The 25,231-nt window shown below is 40.6% G+C and overlaps 1 protein-coding gene across 1 annotated transcript in view; it reads right to left on the reverse strand.

Moving 5' to 3' along the window:
• Positions 1 to 25,231, reverse strand: part of GALNTL6 (polypeptide N-acetylgalactosaminyltransferase like 6) — a 2,628,190-nt gene that overhangs the window by 362,830 nt on the left and 2,240,129 nt on the right. Inside the window, exon 8 of the mRNA XM_075347205.1 lies at positions 1,584 to 1,691. Within this exon, the coding sequence (XP_075203320.1) occupies positions 1,584 to 1,691 (108 nt within the window). The remainder of the gene's footprint in view (positions 1 to 1,583; positions 1,692 to 25,231) is intronic.

The following is a 25,231-nucleotide window of genomic DNA, read 5'->3' on the forward strand; positions in this document are numbered from 1 at the left end:
CCGAACGAAGAACCTCAGCCTTGTACCGAATTTGAAATTGGCAAACGTTTACCAAACATGTTTGCTCATCTCTACTAATAAGTAACAGTACCTATAACTGTGTTTCTAAAATTTTAAGCAGGCAATTAAAATTGCCAAGAAATACTTTTTACATACTTCCAGGGCAACTTTTTTAGAACAGACACTAATAAGTAATAATACCTATAACTGTTTTTGCAGAATTTTAAGCAGGCAATTAAAATTGCCAAGAAACACTTTTTACATACTTCCCTAGCAACTTATTTAGTCAAGTCACTAACAAGTAACAATACCTATAAATGTGTTTGCAGAATTTTGAGCAGGCAATTAAAATTGCCAAGGATAACTTTTTAGCTTGTTGCCTACAGAATTTAAAGCAGGCCAGGTTCTACAACCTAATAATACCTATAAATGTGTTGGACTGCGTAATTTGGAGCAGGCAGCAATACATTGCAATACATATTAAGATGCTTCATTGGCAACTCTTTATCAGGCACTACAAGTACCAATTCCTATTACTATCCTATCCTACACTGTATGTCCCTATTGTAAACTCACTCTCCGATCTATCTCAACTACCTAGCATTAAACCCCTAATTAAGCTCACTGTTTAGCAGCACCTGCAGAAGCACCTTCCCTAATGTTTCACATTTACAAAATGGCACAGACGCCACAAGTCAGCAATTTATATGCACACGGACATGTGACTTAGGCAGCCAATCACAGAAGCCCTTCTGTCTGAACCTTGTGGATGTTTGCTGCCTAGCTGTAGCAACATCAACAAATAAAGTAAAGAATAAAAAATGGTGCTAGGCGCCAAGTCTTTTCCAGGTCCCCGCCTCCTCTACTGATTTTCCACATCCCCACATGAGACAGCACCACAATCCTATACAAAAGCAGAAAATGCTATTACAAGGGCATTTTTGGAAATGCAGCCAGTGTTCGGAGACAGAAAACGAACAAAAACGAACATTACCAACATTTGGGAAAAGTGCTCGAGGTTACCGAGCCTGAACAAACAAGCTAAGGCTAGTACCAAATTTGAAATTGGTGAACATTTACCGAGTAGGTTTGCTCATCTCTATTGGCCACTGCAAAGAGCCACAGAGGCTCAATTAATTGAAAGGTTCATGTCACAGCTTGTGTCATAATGAAAAAGAGCTTGTGTCACATTCAAAATAGGTCAACCTTTCAAGCCATAGCTTAAAACTTACTTGTGACAAGAATGGGCAAGTGCCATTGTGAAATTTGTTTAATAAGTAGCCTTCAGTGTTATCTCTTCTACTGATTTACTTACATAAAAACTAAGCTTGAAACATCATGGTAATAATTGGCTACCCAAAAGGGAAGAATGAAAAAAGAATTGTGGTATTTTCATTGCAGTTTACTGATTTTGAAGGATGTTTTTTCTTATTTTATGGGCTTTCCATGAAAGAGTACATAACAATATCACACTTGTAAGGTGAAAGTGGGCAAATGTGATAAAAAAAGTTAACTAAATACAACTCATCAATCACTTTTGATGATTACTGTGGCCCGAAAAGTTTCTATAGAATTACACTTACTCTTGCAAGACTTGTCCCTGTTGGAACTTTGTAAGGAACATACTTCCTGTAGATATGGCCAACTCTGGAACAAGGCACGTCATACATTTCTCCACCACACATCCATACCTAAAATGAAAAAATGACATTTTATCAGTGTCTTGATGTCAAATTTATTGTTTCTGTTTTCTTACTTAAGTGGTGTACTTTATTTTAATACACAAAGAGGAATCTTTTCACACTGCACTTTACATCATTTAAATACAATACTAGAAGTTAAATCTATCAAACTATTAACTTCTATGTTATACATAATATTCACAAAGAGATGAGACACAAAGACATATCATTTTTTAGGCCTCTCATATGCACATAAAAACTGAGCTTCCAGTGGGACTGCTGTCACTTGTAAGCAGCTCAGTCTGTGCATGTTGATATCACTAGCTTTATTGAAGATCATATTCTCAGAGAGGCTTTTAAGCTCTCCAATTCCCCCACAGGCTGCAGCTCTGTGTGTAAACACTGGCTATCCAATAACAGTGCCCCTGGCAAGGAACCAGCCCGAGAAGCTTCATCTCAGAAGTGACAGCAGCTTTAGTGAAAGAAAGCAATATGAGATTATTACATACAGTATATTAAAGAAATGGCACCAAAAGATGGTGATACTCAGGAGTTAACTGCTTTTGTGAAACTATTAATACAATTTATGAAAAACTGAATATACAGACTATAGAAAATAGTCCAATCCATAGGTATGGGATTCAAACTATAGTATACTAGGGGAAATTTAAGTTCATTATGAACCCCTTAAGTTATTATGCAGTCCCTGGTTGACTAGTGGGACATCATTTGCTTCTTCTTAATGCTAGTAATTTAATAACTCCAGGGAGAAGCTGCTTTTACCACTTTTCTAATGAAAAAAGTATAAAACTTTAATGCACACCTGTTTTTCCTATGAATTTATATAATTTGTTTTTCATTTTATGCAAGTTGCTGTAACCCTTCTTAAATATTAACTGTGCTTAGTAGTTGTCAATAGTGTTAACTACTGTCCAACATGTTCGCTACAAGTTACACAAGAAATTATATATATATATATATATATATATATATGTACCTGCGCATTACACGAGACCTTATGGTACGTATATAAATTATAAATATAGTGTAGGGACCCCCCTTATAGAGATTTGCCGTGACGGGGCAGGGGGGCTCAAATCATTGATCAATTATTTGCCAAAAATCTCAATTGTCTCAGTAGGAATGAATTTGTGAATATTACACTTTTTACCTTCTCATTGTTGCATGCCACTCATAAGCAGTGCTGGCTCCCCGCCTTTTTGCGTTTAGCTGGTCGGTGGTTGACCACCACCTTGCCGTGCACGCCCAGTGTGGTTTGCAAATTCCTTCTGTTGCCATCAAAATTTATGTTGGTGCCTGTTCACATACAGCCACCGCCTCCTGTTCCATAGGCATTATTACTTAAGCACCACCTGCCTGGGGCTATTCCGCCCTTCATCCATGTTTGCTGGTCTGGCACTGTGGGGGCCGGTTCTGACATTGTGCTGGTGTGTGTGGTTCTGCCACACACACTGGCGCCTGGACTGCCCTTTTACTCGCAGTTGTCAGCCCTTGCAGCTTGGGAGCGGTTCTGACACTTCTTAGGTAGGTGATGTTCTTATAAGGTCCTGCGCATTACACGAGACCTTATGGTACGTATATAAATTATAAATATAGTGTAGGGACCCCCCTTATAGAGATTTTCCGTGACGGGGCAGGGGGGCTCAAATCATTGATCAATTATTTGCCAAAAATCTCATTGAATTGTCACAGTAGGAATGAATTTGTGAATATTACACTTTTTACCTTCTCATTGTTGCATGCCACTCATAAGCAGTGCTGGCTCCCCGCCTTTTTGCATATATGTACATATATATATATATATATATATATATATATATATGTATACATATATATATATATATACATATATATATATATATATATATATATATATATATTTATATATATATATATATATATATATATATATATATGTATATATATATATATATATATATATATATATATATATATATATATATTCCTGTCAGTGGTATACTATCATCCTATAATGTGCTAATTTTTCTAAGGGCTGCTTCGTATACTATACCAGTCTTAATTTATATCCAATTTATATTCATAGTGACATAGCAGGTTGTTTACTAGTGTATATTTTATTATATTTTATTTAATGAAGTTGTGGTATAGCTTTTACTTTGTTTCATGTTAGTTTAGATATAGTGAGCGACCTGAGCTCTTGGTGTGTATCCGTTCACGGAGTAAGAATAGAGCGAAATTTTAGTACTCCGGTTTATCTCCACATGTTTCTAAGAAACTTCACATTTTTCTTCAGGAGAACTACAGAGATTGCCAACCTGTGGAAGTGTGGCAGCTTGGATACTCTTTAAAGGCCTGTTTCATATGTCAGTGAAAAACACAAATGTTTTTCACTGATGTGTTAAAAATGCATATGTCTCTCCGTGTGCCATGATTCACGGCACATATGTGTTCTCCATGTGCTATCCATGATCAATGATCCGTAATCCATTATAGCACATCGAGATAAACTCACCTGTTCCCACTCCTGCTCTCCGTGGTGCTGAAGTCTCCTGGATGCTGTGTCCAGCTGCTGTGTCTCTCACCGCTGCAGCTACTCTTGGGTCAGCTGTGCAGTGCAAAAATGCATATGCATGAGAATAATTAGCTGGCTTGGAAGCAAGAGGCAGCAGCGGCTGGAGACAGCGTCGCTGGAGATAGGTGAGTGTAAAAAGCTTTATATTTTCAATATAGGTGTTTTTGTGGTACATGTTTCACAGATCACACCTTAGTGTGGTTTGTGGGACATCAGTGATGCCAGAAAAAAATGGACAAGTCACTGTGTGGAAATCATGGACACGCATGTACGCTGCACAGAGACACAGTCAGTGAAAAACTGATCACTGACACATGTATAGACCCATTGATTTTAATGGGTCTGCGTATGTCTATGATTCTGGTATCTATAAAAACTGTCACATACACACCAGAATTACCGATGTGTGAAACAGGCCTAAGTGTGGCATCTCATACAACCCTATAAGGTGAGCTAAGCCACCTATGATCACTACCTTATGTTCACACAGGGCGCTTTTGGTGTATTTCTGGTGTGTGTTTTTTCATTGGTTTTATGCAAATACATGCTAAAAAAACCTGCTTTGTACAGTACCAGCAAAGCCTATGAGATTCCAGACATCTTATGCACAAACAAACACATGCTTTCCTTTTCCTGACTAAAATGGCAAATTGCTGTGTTTCTGCTGCATTTTTAATTCCTTCACTCCCGGCTACTAAAACACCCTTCTGACTGAGCCATTTTTTATGATTTTGACCAGTGTCAGTTTGACAAGTTATAACTCTGGAATGCTTCAATGGATCCCGGTGATTCTGAGATTGTTTTTTCGTGACATATTTTTCATGATATTTTTAAATTTAGGCACATTTTTGTGCATTTATTTGTGAAAATTTCAGAAATTTGGCAAAAACTTTGAAAATTTCGCAATTTTCAAACTTTTAAATTTTCTGCCCATAAATCCGAGTTATGTCACACAAAATAGTTATTAAATAACATTTCCCACATGTCAACTTTAAATCTGTACACTTTTTGAAGCAATTTTTTTTGTTAGGAAGTTAGAAAGGTTCAAAGTTCATTAGCACTTTCTAATTTTTCCAAGAAAATTTACAAATCCATTTTTTAGGGACCACATCACATTTGAAGTGACTTTGAAAGGCCTAGGTGACAGAAAATACTCAAAGGTGACCCTATTCTAAAAACTGCACCCCTCAAAGTATTCAAAACCAGATTCAAGAAGTTTATTAATCCTTTTGGTCTTCACAGGAACCAAAGCAATGTGGAAGGAAAAAATAAAAATGTAACTTTTTTACACAAAAATGTTACTTTAGCCATGAAATTTTGCATTTTCACAAGGGTATCAGGAAAAAATGGACAATAAAATGTATTGTACAATTTATCCCGAGTACGCCGATACCTCATATGTGATGGAAATTAATTTTTTTGTGCACTGTCGGGCTTGGACGGGAAGAAGCACCAATCGAATCTTTGAAAGCAAAATTAGCTGGAATCATTAGCGGACGCTATGTCGCATTTGGAGACCCCCTGAGGTGCCTACATAGCAGAGCTCCCAACAAGTGACACCATTTTGGAAACTAGACCCCTCAAGGAATTTATCTAGATGTGTGATGAGCCACTGGAACCCCAATAGGCTTTACAAAAGTTTATAACATTTAGCCGTGAAAATAAAGCAAAATTATTTTACCACAAAATTATTGCTTCAACCAGGTAGTTTTTTTTCACACGAGTATCAGGAAAATTGCACTATAAAATGTATTGTTCAATTTGTCCTGATTATGCTGATCCCTCATATATGGGGAAAATGAGTTGATTTGGCGCTCGACGGGGCTTGGAAGAAAAGTAACGCCATTAGAATTTTTGAAAGCAAAATTAGCAGGAATCATTAGTGGACACCATGTCGCGTTGGAGACCCCTGAAATGCCTAAACAGTGGAGCTCCCTCACAAGGGAACCTATTTTAGAAACTAGACCCCTCAACAAATTTATCTGGATGTTTTTGGGCCCCTTGAACCCCCGCAAGCTTCACAAAAGTTTATAACATTTAGCAGTGAAAAAAAAAACCAAATAAAAACTTTTTACCACAAAATTGTTGCTTCAACTAGGTATCTTTTTTCACAAATGTATCAGGAAAAAATGCACCATAAAATGTCATGTGCAATTTCTCCTGAGTACGCTGATACCTCATATGTGGTGGAACTCAACTATTTGGCCGCACCACAGTGCTCGGAGGGGAAGGAGCGCCATTTGATATTTGGAGCACAGATTTTCTTAGAATAGTTTGCAGACTATTTGCATAGCTTCTAAGTGCCAGAACAGAAGAAATCCCTCTCAAGTGACCAAATTTTGGAAATTACATGACCCTGGTAATTCATACACAGGTGCATTGATTATTTAGTCTCTGGAAAACACTGATATTGTCAAAAACAGTGAATGTTGCAGAATTAAAAATTGCAAATAAGCCCTTGTGCCCAGTACATTGTAGTGCCCCTACATTGTGCCATCTCATGCTTCTGTAAACCTGCACTCTATGCATTTTAGTGGGCTCTGCTCACTACAACAATGGCAAACATGTGGATGCCAACTGTGGTTTAGCCACATTGTGGGGCTCAGTAGGGAGGGGGGAATTTGGATTGGGAGTGCAGATTTTACTGATTTTCTTTTTTTGAGGGAGAGCCATAGCATTTTCGAGAGCTTTTGTGCTATTAGTAAGGTGGAGTGGGGACTTGTGTTTTTGTGGGTTGAGTTGAATGCTATTTGGTGGCGATTTGGGTAAAGAACATTTTGGATCAGTTCACATTTATCCTGTGCTTTATGCTGAGCACTACCATTGGGGTTTGAGTCTACATCTCTGATATACGTGATTCAGGTGAAACACCCGATGGATCTATTCCCCAATGAAGCAGCAGACTGTGTTTTCCCAGCTGAGGACACTCACATCTCCAAAGAATAAATTAACATACTGCATATAGGTAAGCCACGCTACATGCCAGTTTAGGCTGCGGAGAATAGAAGTCAAAGGGCATGGGATTTCTATAAATCCATGCACTGTGCTTGTACCATACAATGCAGCGGTTTGGACACAGCAAAAAGTTGCTGTGGCCAATATACTGCTATTCCTGATTGTGGGCATGCACCCTTAAACTAATTCCGGTGCAAGCGCTGAGCGTGGGGCGCAGGAAAAATATGAGCCGCGCCATACTGCAATCTTTTAGAGGCAGAATGAACAAATCAATAGCTGTTGAAGAATTGGCTTTTTTATTTATTTATTTATTTAGCGTGGTACAGCTGATTAAGCAGCTTTATTCCTCCAGTCAGTACGATTTCAGTGATACCAGGTTTATACAGTTTTTTGTTAGGTTTGGCAACTATCACACTAAAAAAAAGCTTTTTACAAAATAAAGGTTTTTTGCATCACCAGATTTTGGAGGCTATCTTTTTTTTCTGCCGACAGTCATGTGGGGGCTTGTTTCTTGCGGGATGAGTTGGAGTTTTTATTGGAATCATTTTTGGTCATATATTAATTTTTGATCGCTTTATGTATCACTTTTTGTGAGGCCAGAAGAAGAAACAGCAATTAAGGAATAGTTTTTCTTTTTTTGTTTTTTTTACACCATTCACTGTGCTGTAAAAGTGATCAGATAGCTTTATTCTACAGGTCGGTATGATTACAGCAATGCTATATTTATATAGTTTTTTTTCTGCCTGTTTTACACCATAAAACTAATTTTATAGGAAAAAAGTTTTTGCATTGCTGTATTCTGAGAGCTATAGCCTATTTATTTTTTGGCTCACAGAGCTGTACGGCAACTTATTTTTTTGTGGGACAAGATGACATTTTCAGCGGTACCATTTTTATTTTTAGATGGTTTTTTGATCGCATTTTATTTCACTTTTTTTGTCAGCTGTATGTTGAAAATACAGTTTTTGCTACTTTTTTATTTATTTTTTATTATGTTCGCTGAAGGGGTTAACTAGTGTCAAAGTTTTTTTGCTCTGGTTGTTACAGACGCAGCAATACCAAATATGTTTCTTTTAATTTTTTACACAAATATAACCATTTACTGGAATATTTTTATTTTTTTGTTCTTTATTTTCTGATTTTTTTTTATATTTTTGCTATCTTTACATTTTTGTTTTATTTTTTCCCTAAGTACCTTTATGGGACATCACCCCACAGTGCTCTGATTGCAGTTGTAATGTTCTGCAGTGGTCCATCACTGCAGGACACCGCAGCTGTCAGCTCTGCAGTGAGTGTGTGTCTGATCATGCTGCAGGCATTATCACAGATGCTCTCTGTAGGCCCCCAGCAGTCAGGTGACCTTGGGTCACCATGACAACGATCAGGTCCTTGCAATTACATCGTAGGGGTCTGGATCAGAGGTAAGAGGGAGTGCAATCCCTCTCCTAATCTCCTAAGTGTCGTGATCGGTATTGGTCACGGAAATTAGGGGGTTAAACAGCCGGGTATGGTGCAGCCACCATCCCTGGCTGCAGGGACAGTGACTCGGCTGACAGATAAGCCAAGTCACCGGCCATGATCGTGTGTGTGCCCCCATAATTTTTGGGATGTATGGGTACGTCCCTGGTCATTAAGTCACGTAAAAATAGGACGTATCCGAATGCCTTACGGTCATGAAGGGGTTAAACAGAAACAAGCTATTAAACAGCTTTCTATATAGAAACTGACTTTACTTTGATATTTAAGCTTCCAAATATTCTGGCAACATACATGTTTTGTGACAGCTTTTATGATATCCAGTAAATTAATTTCTTGTGCCAAAATTGGACTAAGGTCGTCTATCTACACAGATGTTCTGCCCTGTGCTAAAATCTCCATCTTCTCCTAAGGAAAACAAAGTTGTTAGGAAATAGAGCATGTTCCATATGGCATTACCATATTACATCAAGCTTTATTTTGTCTTAGTGAAAACTGAAGTTTCAAAAAAATGTCAGATGTAAATTTTTAGCTTACAGCCTTATGTAAGTAGAATAAATATTTGCCAAACAGCAGGAATTGACACCGAATAATGTGAATTATAACTAGTCAAAAAGACAAGCTCAGGGGGGTCACAACTCTTGTGTCTTAAGTAGTTTTAACACTTCAAAACAACTATATGCAACAGATAATTTCTAAGGAAAAATATGTGATAAAAGCTGAATAGGAAAACGTAAATTAATGAAACCTTATTTCATTCTATGAAAAGCTGTATAAAATACTAATGTCATTACTAACATGACTTATGTATAACTTGTAAAGAGTACCTACTGTTGATAAGCAAAATCTGGCTATATACAGTACCAGTCTGTCTCATGCTCTGCTTCAACCCAAATGGTAATGTTAAAGGACACAACCCGTCTGATTTTCTAACTTCATTTATCATACTTTTAAGGATGATCTCTTGCTCTTCCTATCTTTATGTGCCATGAAAAGAGAGTTAAAGCTTTAGGTCAGTGCAGCTTTGAAATATGTCATTGGAGTCCAGCCGGTGTTTCATTATTCAGTTTTGAGAAAAACAGGAAAGAGAAATATTCATTCAGATTCATATGAGGTTTTATATACTTAAAGCCTATCACTTTTCACTTTCATGACAATTTTCTCATATATGATAATAACCTCTGCTATAAAATCTATTATAAGAAATGGAATCTTAGTTTTCTGAATGTACCACTATAAAATTGGAAAGGTCTGCAATTTTAAAACTGCATGTAAGTAGTTAAATGATCCCTTAGGGCAAAATGTAAGCAGTTGGGCAGATTTATTATTAAGAGTATAGCTTATGTTTGAAAAAAAAAAACAAAAAAACCTCCAAGTCGTGTTGCATTTGGTGACAAATTGTTTCATTTAGTTTTATATCTACTTATTATCTATTTTAAAAACTGTTTTGCACCCAATATTAAAAGGAGATGTGGCTGCAAAGGGACATGGCTTAACTTGCATTAAAGAGCACCATAATATTTGCACACAAAATTGGTTTAAAATAAAATCCTTTAGAAAGTCACAAATACATTTAGTGCATCACCAAGTAGCTAGGGTGATAATTAATTTGACTTGCCTTTGTGACAATATTCACTGGATCATTGACTGGTGCATAAGGATTATGCTTTAATTGCCTATCCACTTAAGACTAAGCATTAGTAAATCAAGAATCATAATTTTTTTGCTATTAGTTTATCGGAAAACAGAAATTGAGGTATTGCAAATCACTAGTGATATATCCAGAAAATACTTTGGCTCTGGAAAAATTTCCTGAAATTCCTAGATATGTGCAAATTCAATCAACCAGTTAGCAATTTGATTCACCAGGATCACAAAAAATATAAATCCTGGTGCCATTTTGCAGATTGCTGACACTTTGAGCAGCCAGAGAGCAGGCTCGTGATGTCAGGTGTGGCCGTGTGCATTCCCAATACTTCACAGCTATGAAAATATTTTGTATAGGGCAGCCAATCAATGGGTACAATAAATATCACTATAAAAGATTAGGGCCAGCCAATCAGCACTATTTTCTATTATAACATCTTGATAGCCTATGCATAGGAGGTCTGCTTAATCCACAAGTGTATAAAAAAGGCTTAAGGCTGGGGTCACACTAGTGTATAGTATCCAATGTGAGAGCATTGGACATGATATGCTTATGACAACTGGATCAAGCTCTGCTTTGAGTTTGAGCCAAGTGCCATTCATTGTGGTCCGATTTTTTCACATGCGAGAGTCAGAGCACAGGTGAGGGGAAGATGAAGAGATTAATTTCTCCGTTTTCTCCAGGGTAACAGGACAAAATGGACCATACAATTTGTTTTGCAATTTCTCTTAGTACGCCAATACATAATATGTAGTCAAAAACTACTTTTGAGACACAATGAAAAATGAAAAAGGAAAGGAGCAACATAGTTTACTTCAGATTTTGCTGGAATGGTTTTCAGGTGCCTTGTCACCTTGGCAGAGCCCCTGATGTGACTAAACAGTGCAGCTCCCCCACAACTGACCCACGTTTTGTAAGTAAACCCCTCAAGAAATTTATCTAGATGTTTAGTGAGCATCTTGAACCCTTAGGTGTGTCAAAAAATTATAATGTTTAGCCATGAGAATTAAATAATACATGTTTAACCATAAAAATGTTGCTTTAACCCAACTTTTTAACGTTTCACAAAGGACACTGAAATTTGTTGTGCAATTTCTCCTCAGTATGCCAATACCCCATATGTTGTCAAAAACTACTTTTAGTACACAGTGCAAAGTGAAAATGGTTGGAACACCTTATTTGAGTTTAGATTTAGTGAGAATGGTTTCTGTTGGTGCAATGACACATTGGCAGAGCCCCTCAGATGCCAGAACAGCAGAAACCCCAAAAAGTCAATCATTTTACAAACTGTAACCTTTAATGAATTCATCTAAGGGTGCAGTGAAAATATTGACACTACAAGTGTGTCACAATGTTACACTATTGGGCGATGAAGCAAAAATAATTACATTTTTACCACCAAAATGATGTTTTAACTCCAGATTTACAATTTTAACAATGGCAATTGGTAAAAAAAGGCTCATAATCTGTTACACAATTTCTCCTGAACATGGCAATACCCCACATGTGACTGTACAGTACTGTGTGGATGCCCCCGCAGGACTCTGGAGGGAAAGAGCACCATTTGATTTTTGGAACACAGATTTTCCGAGAATAGTTTGTGTACTCCTTTTGCAGAGCCCCTGAGTAAATTCACTGTCCAAGACCTACAGTATAAGACTCAAAAACATCCACTACTTAAATAAATTTTACTAGCTCAGGTGGACAAAAAAAATGATAAAATTTAACCTTTATTAACGATGTGTATAATTTTGTGCCTATACCTCAGCCGTATAAAAATAACAAGCCTATCCAAGGAAATACCTATCTTACTGGGATAAAAAATGTACCCAAAAGTGTGAAATAGAATTGATTTTTTATGAGGGAAAGTAACATATTTCTCAATGAAAAGGGGTCTTTTTTCAAATCTTTATTTAATACTATCCCCTTTTTTAATTTTTCCTTGAACCAATTGGTTCACTCAGTGGATATATTTCATATAGTTCTGTGTAGATTTTATCACAGGAACCTATATTTAATCCAACCTAAACTATATATTTTCATTCCTTTATGTTCACACTACAAGCAACAAAAGAGGCTCCCAAAGAGGAACAGACATTAAAATTATTAGGGACCACTAACACAATCAATAAACTAAAGGCCACTTTATTTACCAATTTGTTGCCCATGTCGCACAAAGTCGGTAACCCCCGTCACACATACTTACCTCCCGAACGACCTCGCTGTGGGCGGCGAACATCCTCTTCCTGAAGGGGGAGGGACGTTCGGCATCACAGCGACGTCACACAGCGGCCGCCCAATAGCAGCGAAGGGGTGGAGATGAGCAGGACGTAACATCCCGCCCACCTCCTTCCTTCCGCATTTCCGGTGGCCGCAGGTAAGCTGCAGTTCATCATTCCCGGGGTGTCACAAGAAGCGATGTGTGCTGCCCCGGGAACAATGAACAACCGGCACGCAGAATGCCGATCGATTTTTTGAAAATGAGCGACGTGTCAACGAGCAACAATAAGGTGAGTATTTTTGCTCGTTCACAGTCGCTCGTAGCTGTCACACGTTACAATATGTCAAACGATGCCGGATGTGCATCACAGAATCCGTGACCCCGACGACATATTGTTAGATATATCGTAGCGTGTAACGGGCCCTTTAGTCAGTAAAATTTAATGCAAGGCATACTATTCCTTTTAGCATCTGCTAGGCATGTTCCTAAAGTCATTATACTAGACCCTGCCATTGGTCAGGTCACTAGCCCTTATATCAGCACAGACTACCATTCAGCCACAAACATAAGATTGTTGCAGAAACTATTTTTCAAGGTCAGCTCTGTCCTAAGTCTGATAATATTTCTGCATTCATTAGAGACAATGAATTTGCATCTGTATCCATATATGCACAGCCTATCATTCAGCACACACGTGCTGGATTTAAGCATAGACTAATGCTGCTCCGCTCTGCTGTCAGAATGTATCATAGGATTCCTGCACATATTAAAGACAGTGCCTTTATATTTGCCTCAATGCATTTCATCACCCATATGACCGTGGGACACATCAGGAGGCTATTGGACAATCATACGTGGCATTCCCTGATATTATGTTTGGTAACATGTACACCGCATGTGCTGTGCGCAAACGCCCCACTTTTAAAAAATAGAACCCTCCCTTATTAGTGACATCAGTCCTAATAGACCTATTGATCTGACCATAACAGTGGGCAAATCAGCGACAGAGCCCATTCTATAGGCCAGTCACCCTGACTAACCATCATTCAGAACCGGAAGAAACAGGCCAATCGTGATGTCCCACCGAATGAACCATTCAATCCCAGCCACGTACAAACAAGACTTTGCGATCTCAACATAGGCTCTGGGCTATATCCAAGGTAACACTGATGCCGAAAAGATGACATACAGAAGAAAGATTCAAAGTGAACTACGCAGATTCAGATAGAGCTCTAGCCACTACCGCAAAAAGGTTTACTAACATGCAGGTTAATTCCTGCTCACAACGTAGCTACATCTTATTCATTACCTGAATCAGAACATATTTAATAATATTATATATTATTAAATTCAGCAAATTCTGAGACAGCTTACAAACTGTCTCATCAGAGAGAGAGATGGAAATAACAAAACAGGTAGATCAAATGTGCAAATCCATTATTTCCCCACATATATCTCCATTAGTGATGAGCGAGTACCAAAAAGCTCGGCTGCTCGAGGCTCGGGCCGAGCATCCCAAGATACTCGTGTACTTGGCCCGAGCACCGAGCCCAATGTTATCCTATGGGAGACCCGAGTATTTTTCTGAAATGACCCCCGGCAGCATGTAGAAACCCTAAAAATGTCACAAAAGTCTCAGAAGAGTGCTCAAATGACATGGCAAAAGCATGGGGAAGACCCCTTAAAGCATTTATCACTCAAAAGTCACAGCTGTGAACAATTTTGTCTGAGTTTTACGCCATTTTTACGGACTCACCAGAAAACCTTCCAAAATGACACCAAAATGAATTTTCATGGCGGAAATGTTAAGGGCACATACCCAATAGTGAGATAGAGCTGGTGTATGTTACTTTTTGAGAATATTACATGAAAGATTTTACGTAAAAACATTGTGTGGCACTCCGATGTCCAAAACGCACGCTTTGTGCTTTTAACTAGCGATGTCGGTCATTTTTTTTTCATTCTATCTCCCGTCGGTCGGTCTTGCTCTGTCGGTCTCGCTCTGTCTTGTCTGTCCCCCTCTCACAGTCTGTCGGTCATTCTCCCCTTATCTCTTACTTACCGTTCCCCGATCACTGCCGCGGCACTGCACGGCTGTTCACTAAACTCCGGCGGCTTTTCCTCTTTTGAAAAAGCTGGCCGCTCATTAAACAATCTTGTATTCCCTGCTTTCCTGCTTTTCGGCGCCTATGATTGGTTGCAGTGAGACACGCCCCCACGCTGAGTGACATGTGTCTCACTGCACCCAATCAGAGCAGCCGGTGGGCATGTCTATACTGTGCAGTGAAATAAATAATTAAATAATTAAAAAAAACGGTGTGCGGTCCCCCCCAATTTTAATACCAGCCAGATAAAGCCATACAGCTGAAGGCTGGTATTCTCAGGATGGGGAGCTCCTTGTTATGGGGAGCCCCCCAGCCTAACAATATCAGTCAGCAGCCGCCCAGAATTGCCGCATACATTAGATGCGACAGTTCTGGGACAGTACCCGGCTCTTCCCGATTTACCCTAGTGCATTGGCAAATCGGGGTAATAAGGAGTTAATGGCAGCCCATAGCTACCAATAAGTCCTAGATTAATCATGTCAGGCGTCTCCCCGAGATTCCTTCCATGATTAATCTGTAAATAAGAAATAAAAAACACACACACCCAAAAAATTCTTTATTAGAAATAAAAAACACTAACAAAGTCCCTCATCACCAATTTATTAACCCCGACAAACTTTCCATGTCCGGCGTAATCCACAGTCCTCCATCGTCGCATCCAGCTGTGCTGCATGAAGGTGACAGGAGCTGCAGAATACACCGCCGCTCCTGTCAGCTTCACACAGCAACTGAAGACAGCCGCGCGATCAGCTGAGCTGTCACTGAGGTTACCTGGATCCAGCGGTGGATGCAGCGGTGGCCGTAGGTAACCTCAGTGACAGCTCAGCTGATCACGCTACTCACCGCCGCTCCTGTCAGCTTCACACAGCAACTGAAGACAGCCGCGTGATCAGCTGAGCTGTCACTGAGGTTAATCGCGGCCACCACTGGATCCAGCGGTGGCCGTGAGTTACCTGACTGACAGCAGCTGATCGCGCTACTCACCTCAGTTGCTGTGTGAAGCTGACAGGAGCGGCGGTGTATTCTACAGCTCCTGTCACCTGCATGCAGCAGAGCTGGACGCGACGCTGGAGGTCCGTGGATTACGCCAGACATGGAGGGCTTTGTCGGGGTTAATAAATTGGTGATGAGGGACTTTGTTATTGTTTTTTATTTCTAATAAAGGATTTTTCAGGTGTGTGTGTTTTTTAACTGTAATTTACAGATTAATCATGGAAGGTTTCTCGGGGAGACGCCTGACATGATTAATCTAGGACTTATTGGCACCTATGGGCTGCCAATAACTCCTTATTACCCCGATTTGCCAACGCACTAGGGTAAATCAAGAAGAGCCGGGTACAGTCCCAGAACTGTCGCATATAATGTATGCGGCAATTCTGGGCGGCTGCTGACTGATATTGTTAGGCTGGGGGGCTCCCCATAACGGGGGGCTCCCCATCCTGAGAATACCAGCCTTCAGCTGTATGGCTTTATCTGGCTGGTATTAAAATTGGGGGGGAGCGCACGCCGTTTTTTTAAAATTATTTATTTATTTATTTTACTGCACAGTATAGACACGCCCACCGGCTGCTGTGATTGGGTGCAGTGAGACACCTGTCACTCAGCGTGGGGGCGTGTCTCACTGCAACCAATCATAAGGTATGCACACCAGTGACTATGTAAGGGGAATACATGAAATAGCAGAAACTGCTGTGTGAATACTGACTTGAAAAATCCAATAGCTATATGTGTCGCGGGCGGGGAGGAGGGTGTCAGCACACCGCGCTCACCCCTTCTGCTCGGGTCCGGCGGCTGCCGCTGCTCAGTGGTGGCTCGAGCTGTGGGCCGGATCCCGGGGGTTTCTCAAGCGGCACTCCTCGCCCGTGAGTGAAAGGGGATTTGGGGATGTTGGGTTAATGTCCGTGACGCCACCCACGGTTGTGGTGATTTGTAGCACCACCGCTGCTCAATACGGGGATCCCGGGGATGGTGATGTGGAGCAGCCAGGTGTTGTGTTGCCCCTCCGTGGGTAGGGGTTGGTGATCCCGGGGCCCGGTGATGGCTTGGGAGGTGCAGGGCCTGGTGGGCGCAGGGACGCAGGGGCAGCGCTGTGCCTTGCGGCACTGTGGTACTCACTCAGCCTGAGACGTGGACACAGTTTGTACGGTAAACCAAACGGCTGGTAAGACGGTCCCACGGACGGCTGCAATTGCTCTCCCGGTAGGTGACGGTGATGTCCCTCTTCCTTGCACCTTGTGTACCAATTGGTTGCGATGGGTCCCCACCGGTAACCCGCTCCCCGGCTTCAAGCTGGGCCAGAGGAGCACTACTCTTTGCCCGCAGGCGCTGGCCCTCAGAAACTGGTGCCCTGGCGGTGGCGGTGTCTCTGTTGTACAGGTTGGGCTTTTGCCTTCTATCGGGTCTTGGTTGTTGAGGGATCTGCATCCCCTTCACTGACGGATTCGGCAATTTACGGCGACTCCAAGCCTTGCCGGGGTCCGAGAGGCCCCTGCCCTGGTGCTGACTGTCCTTCGGAACACTGCTCCAGACCACCGGGCACACAGCCTACGGGGTCCTTCCAGGAACTTCCAAACGGTCCCCCTTCAGACAGTCACCGCCGTTGCTGACCTTGCTGGCTTGCCCTGCACAAAGCTGGACCTTCAGGCTTCTCTCTCTCTGTCACCACTCTTGCTTTCCTCCTTTACTACTTTTCTTTCCTTCACTTTCACTTCCTTAACTCCTCTTAGCTGTTTACACAAGCCCTGCCTGGGCTAATCTGCCTGGTTTCTTCCCGCCTCCAGAGCTGTGATCTCCTTGGTGGGCGGAGCCAACCGCCTGGCCCACCCCCTGGTGTGAATCATCAGCCTCTGGAGGAAGGCAACAAGGATTTTTGGTTCAGCTTAGATGTGCCTACCTGGGATGTAGGGTGTGGTGGTGTGTGACCTGTGTCCCCTGGCTTGCCCAGGGCGACACATATGCAAGAGTGAATATGTGAAAAATGGAATCTGCATTACTGCCATGAACATATGAATCAAGAGAAATTTAGCTACTGAATTGATCAATGCAATAGAGCCCCAACACTACGCCAAAGTATTTCTCTACGTTGGGGTCCCTAGCTTGTGTGTGTCCTCTCATGCAGTTAAAAAACCTACCGTGTATGGGAAGCTGAGACCCAGGCTATTTATGCGTATGATATGGATTGGCAATAGGTGTGGTTGGGGAGGGTTCACAAACGAAAAAATACTAACAAATAGGAATAACGTTTGGAACACCATTCTAAGTCCGAACTGGGTGCAAAAACCTAAAAAAACATCACTATGGGGAGATAAGGTATGCACACCAATGACTATGTAAGGGGAATACATGAAATAGCAGAAACTGCTGTGTGAATACTGACTTGAAAAATCCAATAGCCATATGCAAGAGTGAATATGTGAAAAATGGAATCTGCATTACTGCCATGAACATATGAATCAAAAGAAATTTAGCTACTGAATTGATCAATGCAATAGAGCCCCAACACTACGCCAAAGTATTTCTCTACGTTGGGGTCCCTAGCTTGTGTGTGTCCTCTCATGCAGTTAAAAAACTTATCGTGTATGGGAAGCTGAGACCCAGGCTATTTATGCGTATGATATAGATTGGCAATAGGTGTGGTTGGGGAGGGTTCACAAACGAAAAAATACTAACAAATAGGAATAACGTTTGGAACACCATTCTAATACTTTGAATACATATTCATACTTTGGCGTAGTGTTGGGGCTCTATTGCATTGATCAATTCAGTAGCTAAATTTCTCTTGATTCATATGTTCATGGCAGTAATGCAGATTCCATTTTTCACATATTCACTCTTGCATATAGCTATTGGATTTTTCAAGTATGTATTCACATAGCAGTTTCTGCTATTTCATGTACTCCCCTTACATAGTCACTGGTGTGCATATCTTATCTCCCCATAGTGATGTTTTATTAGGTTTTTGCACCCAGTTCGGACTTAGAATGGTGTTCCAAACGTTATTCCTATTTGTTAGTATTTTTTCGTTTGTGAACCCTCCCCAACCACACCTATTGCCAATCCATATCATACGCATAAATAGCCTGGGTCTCAGCTTCCCATACACGGTAGGTTTTTTAACTGCATGAGAGGACACACACAAGCTAGGGACCCCAACGTAGCGAAATACTTTGGCGTAGTGTTGGGGCTCTATTGCATTGATCAATTCAGTAGCTAAATTTCTCTTGATTCATATGTTCATGGCAGTAATGTAGATTCCATTTTTCACATATTCACTCTTGCATATAGCTATTTGATTTTTCAAGTCAGTATTCACACAGCAGTTTCTGCTATTTCATGTATTCCCCTTACATAGTCACTGGTGTGCATACCTTATCTCCCCATAGTGATGTTTTTTTAGGTTTTTGCACCCAGTTCGGACTTAGAATGGTGTTCCAAACGTTATTCCTATTTGTTAGTATTTTTTCGTTTGTGAACCCTCCCCAACCACACCTATTGCCAATCCATATCATACGCATAAATAGCCTGGGTCTCAGCTTCCCATACACGGTAGGTTTTTTAACTGAATGAGAGGACACACACAAGCTAGGGACCCCAATGTAGAGAAATACTTTGGCGTAGTGTTGGGGCTCTATTGCATTGATCAATTCAGTAGCTAAATTTCTCTTGATTCATATGTTCATGGCAGTAATGCAGATTCCATTTTTCACATATTCACTCTTGCATATAGCTATTGGATTTTTCAAGTCAGTATTCACACAGCAGTTTCTGCTATTTCATGTATTCCCCTTACATAGTCACTGGTGTGCATACCTTATCTCCCCATAGTGATGTTTTTTTAGGTTTTTGCACCCAGTTCGGATTGGATTTTTCAAGTCAGTATTCACACAGCAGTTTCTGCTATTTCATGTATTCCCCTTACATAGTCACTGGTGTGCATACCTTATCTCCCCATAGTGATTTTTTTTAGGTTTTTGCACCCAGTTCGGACTTAGAATGGTGTTCCAAACGTTAATCCTATTTGTTAGTATTTTTTCGTTTGTGAACCCTCCCCAACCACACCTATTGCCAATCCATATCATACGCATAAATAGCCTGCGTCTCAGCTTCCCATACACGGTAGGTTTTTTAACTGCATGAGAGGACACACACAAGCTAGGGACCCCAACGTAGAGAAATACTTTGGCGTAGTGTTGGGGCTCTATTGCATTGATCAATTCAGTAGCTAAATTTCCCTTGATTCATATATTCATGGCAGTAATGCAGATTCCATTTTTCACATATTCACTCTTGCATATAGCTATTGGATTTTTCAAGTCAGTATTCACACAGCAGTTTCTGCTATTTCATGTATTCCCCTTACATAGTCACTGGTGTGCATACCTTATCTCCCCATAGTGATGTTTTTTTAGGTTTTTGCACCCAGTTCGGACTTAGAATGGTGTTCCAAACGTTATTCCTATTTGTTAGTATTTTTTCGTTTGTGAACCCTCCCCAACCACACCTATTGCCAATCCATATCATACGCATAAATAGCCTGGGTTTTAGCTACCCATACACGGTAGGTTTTTTAACTGCATGAGAGGACACACACAAGCTAGGGACCCCAACGTAGAGAAATACTTTGGCGTAGTGTTGGGGCTCTATTGCATTGATCAATTCAGTAGCTAAATTTCTCTTGATTCATATGTTCATGGCAGTAATGCAGATTCCATTTTTCACATATTCACTCTTGCATATAGCTATTGGATTTTTCAAGTCAGTATTCACACAGCAGTTTCTGCTATTTCATGTATTCCCCTTACATAGTCACTGGTGTGCATACCTTATCTCCCCATAGTGATTTTTTTTAGGTTTTTGCACCCAGTTCGGACTTAGAATGGTGTTCCAAACGTTATTCCTATTTGTTAGTATTTTTTCGTTTGTGAACCCTCCCCAACCACACCTATTGCCAATCCATATCATACGCATAAATAGCCTTGGTCTCAGCTTCCCATACACGGTAGGTTTTTTAACTGCATGAGAGGACACACACAAGCTAGGGACCCCAATGTAGAGAAATACTTTGGCGTAGTGTTGGGGCTCTATTGCATTGACCAATTCAGTAGCTAAATTTCTCTTGATTCATATGTTTATGGCAGTAATGCAGATTCCATTTTTCACATATTCACTCTTGCATATAGCTATTGGATTTTTCAAGTCAGTATTCACACAGCAGTTTCTGCTATTTCATGTATTCCCCTTACATAGTCACTGGTGTGCATACCTTATCTCCCCATAGTGATTTTTTTTAGGTTTTTGCACCCAGTTCGGACTTAGAATGGTGTTCCAAACGTTATTCCTATTTGTTAGTATTTTTTCGTTTGTGAACCCTCCCAAACCACACCTATTGCCAATCCATATCATACGCATAAATAGCCTGGGTCTCAGCTTCCCATACACGGTAGGTTTTTTAACTGCATGAGAGGATACACACAAGCTAGGGACCCCAACGTAGAGAAATACTTTGGCGTAGTGTTGGGGCTCTATTGCATTGATCAATTCAGTAGCTAAATTTCTCTTGATTCATATGTTCATGGCAGTAATGCAGATTCCATTTTTCACATTTTCACTCTTGCATATAGCTATTGGATTTTTCAAGTCAGTATTCACACAGCAGTTTCTGCTATTTCATGTATTCCCCTTACATAGTCACTGGTGTGCATACCTTATCTCCCCATAGTGATTTTTTTTAGGTTTTTGCACCCAGTTCGGACTTAGAATGGTGTTCCAAACGTTATTCCTATTTGTTAGTATTTTTTCGTTTGTGAACCCTCCCCAACCACACCTATTGCCAATCCATATCATACGCATAAATAGCCTTGGTCTCAGCTTCCCATACACGGTAGGTTTTTTAACTGCATGAGAGGACACACACAAGCTAGGGACCCCAATGTAGAGAAATACTTTGGCGTAGTGTTGGGGCTCTATTGCATTGACCAATTCAGTAGCTAAATTTCTCTTGATTCATATGTTTATGGCAGTAATGCAGATTCCATTTTTCACATATTCACTCTTGCATATAGCTATTGGATTTTTCAAGTCAGTATTCACACAGCAGTTTCTGCTATTTCATGTATTCCCCTTACATAGTCACTGGTGTGCATACCTTATCTCCCCATAGTGATTTTTTTTAGGTTTTTGCACCCAGTTCGGACTTAGAATGGTGTTCCAAACGTTATTCCTATTTGTTAGTATTTTTTCGTTTGTGAACCCTCCCCAACCACACCTATTGCCAATCCATATCATACGCATAAATAGCCTGGGTCTCAGCTTCCCATACACGGTAGGTTTTTTAACTGCATGAGAGGATACACACAAGCTAGGGACCCCAACGTAGAGAAATACTTTGGCGTAGTGTTGGGGCTCTATTGCATTGATCAATTCAGTAGCTAAATTTCTCTTGATTCATATGTTCCTGGCAGTAATGCAGATTCCATTTTTCACATATTCACTCTTGCATATAGCTATTGGATTTTTCAAGTCAGTATTCACACAGCAGTTTCTTCTATTTCATGTATTCCCCTTACATAGTCACTGGTGTGCATACCTTATCTCCCCATAGTGATGTTTTTTTAGGTTTTTGCACCCAGTTCGGACTTAGAATGGTGTTCCAAATGTTATTCCTATTTGCAACCAATCATAGGCGACTGTGGGTGGGGAAAGCAGGGAATATGGGATGGCTGTGTGCAGAGCACAGCGCGCCCGCCGGTATAAAGGCTCGGTCACGCTGTGCGGGCCGGCCAATCACTGCAATTCCACAACTAACAGGGCTGTGGCATTGCAGTGGTCTTCCAGCCAATCCCTGCATGAGGGCTGGCTCTCAAAAGAGCGCCAACATGCAGGGATGAAGACCACGAGTACAGCACGAGTATCGCAAAATTACTCGGTACCCGCCGATTAGCCCGACTATAGTGATACTCGTGCGAGTACCGAGTAGTGACAAGCATACTCGCTCATCACTAATCTCCATTTCAAAATACAACTCTACAAAGAGTTAATGATATTAAAAAATTGAAATAAGGGAAGGGGTGAGCAAAAACCTCGGAGAGAAACAGATGAAAAGGGGAGGGGAGGTGAAGGGGAAGGGGAAATGAAGAATAAAGGAATCAGGAGGAATACAAAGGAGAATGAGAAATAAATTCTAAATTCCTAAATTATTTTCAGACTTTTCAAAGGGGCGGGGAGCCTTATTGGAGGAATAAATAGGGTTAAATAATAATATATACCATTCCACCCTATTAAACCCTATCAACAGCATAATTGACTACCTATGATAGCTATAGAGCTATAAGAATCACCCCCAATTCTATGGTAGTCGAGCAGCTAACTAAAACTTTCCTACCTAGATAGTGGGTATATGAGATAGGCTCATTCAGGCCTAAAGGAGCATGTGTTTTCAATCTAAAAATGCATTGTGTTTCCTTTCTCAGGACTCTATTATCTATGTCCCCTGATCTCAAGGACCACTTAACCTGCTGTACTCACTGGAACAACATGAGTCCCTCATCATCCCCCATGTACCTTCCACATGTGTTTTTCCAAAAGGGTGTCTTCTTTACTACGTAATGACTGGCCCCAGGTAACCAGTGCAAGATCACCAAACACAGGCTAGGGAGATGCAAAGTCAAAGCAGGAATGTGAATAACCTGCATAATAACATACTCACACCTAGCACGGTGCAACAATACCAGGAGGAGGCAGAGAGGAGGTACAAGAGGGGAGGCAAGAGGCGTGTGACCCCACGCGCATCGCCACTACATGTGTGGCTTCCTCAGGGGAGAGAAAATGTGCAATAAGTTTCAAAAAGTGCCCTATATAAATGCAAGAACAATTAGTAAGTGATTACTCACCAGCCCCTGTGTCATAGAATGCTACCGATGGCGGCCACCATTTTGGATTGGTCACATGATCTAAAAGGACCTGCCCTAACATCACACTGTGCCTGTGTGGGTATACCCAGCGCTACTCAAACAGAGTAGCTGCTTCTGTGAATTAGACTAGATCAGTACTGGTATAAATGCAAACCACTACGCAGGCGCTGGATGCTGCAGCATTGCAAGGCAGGTTTAGCAGGCTTTAAAGACATATTTGTACTTATACGAGCGCTTATGTATATATGCCTATATATAATTCAAGATATTGCACACAATCCACTCCAAATTTAACAGAAACATGAGCACAAGCATAAATAAGGGGGTAGAATAAATTTAACCCCTTAAATCCCAGATTGTAGGCTTCAAAAGCATAATACATAGGATTTGTATCGGAATCTAGTAATCCAGGATGGCAACCAATATAACCTTAATATATAGAGGGTTGGCCCTCACACAGTAAAGAGAAAAGGGCCATATGTAAGGCCATAAGTTGTCAAAAGAGACAGTTGTAGTCATGTCAGCAATTATATGAAGCATATATCAGATAATTTATGTCAATAATCTACATAGAAAAATCTCATGAGAGGTGATGAAGAGCAACAAAGCATACATGTGGCAAAGATGGTCAAAACGGTCAGAGAGCATAAACTACCCAAGCTGGAGGGGCACATATAGATAAATGCCAATATGTATATCACTACCAATGGGTCCTACAGAAATTTACTAGATAGTTGTTAAGCAGGGAACGATAAACATCAGGGTGTATTCAATAAGAGGTCAAGATAAAAGACCTGAGATGAGAACATGATTAGTCATATATATGTCCCTAGACACCCACTCCGGTCAGACCAAAATTAATTCTTGGAGGTGTTGATATGTACCCCATTTTTAAAACAGTACCCCAAAATAAATCGGGTCTACTGATTTTTGTTTAAAGAATGTCCGACATGATGAGTCCACGTATTGAGAATATTGTCAAAGAGTCCCAACTATGTTAATGTATCAAAGTCCATGGGGTCCAGATTGGATACAGAACTATGTGAACAGCCAGCTTCTTTAGCAATGACATTTTGTGGCTTACCCTCCTTGTGGAGTGTGTCAATGACTGCTTTCTGGACATCTGTCAAGTCAGCAGTCTTCCCTATGATTGTGTATCCTACTGAACAAGGGATAATTTTAAATGCTTAGGAAGACTTTGCAGGTGTTTTGTGATAATTATTCTAATTTTCTGAGATAATGACTTTTGGGTTTTCATTGGCTGTAAGCCATAATCATCAACATTAACAGAAATTAACATTTGAAATAGATTACTCTGTTTGTAATAACACTGTATAATATATGTGTTTCCCTTTTTGTACTGAATTACTGAAATAAATAAATTTTTCGATGATATTATAATTTATTGAGATGCACCTGTATGTGTGAGAGCTGCACTCGCAATGCAAACAGTTAGCGTTACACACCATGTAGCTGAGTAACCCAAGGATCATCATGTTGATGACCCAGAGCTACCATAGCAGGGTCTCTGTCATCGTATTACAATGACCCGATTGCTTGGGAGAGGAGCGCGTTCTTCTCCCTACAAAATAAATGCGTGATTAATATTAATTGCAGCATTTAAGGGGAGAAACTGGCCAGAGCAGTGCAGGCATCACTC

Source organism: Anomaloglossus baeobatrachus, chromosome 1, assembly GCF_048569485.1.
Source record: "Anomaloglossus baeobatrachus isolate aAnoBae1 chromosome 1, aAnoBae1.hap1, whole genome shotgun sequence".
Lineage (NCBI taxonomy): Eukaryota > Metazoa > Chordata > Amphibia > Anura > Aromobatidae > Anomaloglossus > Anomaloglossus baeobatrachus.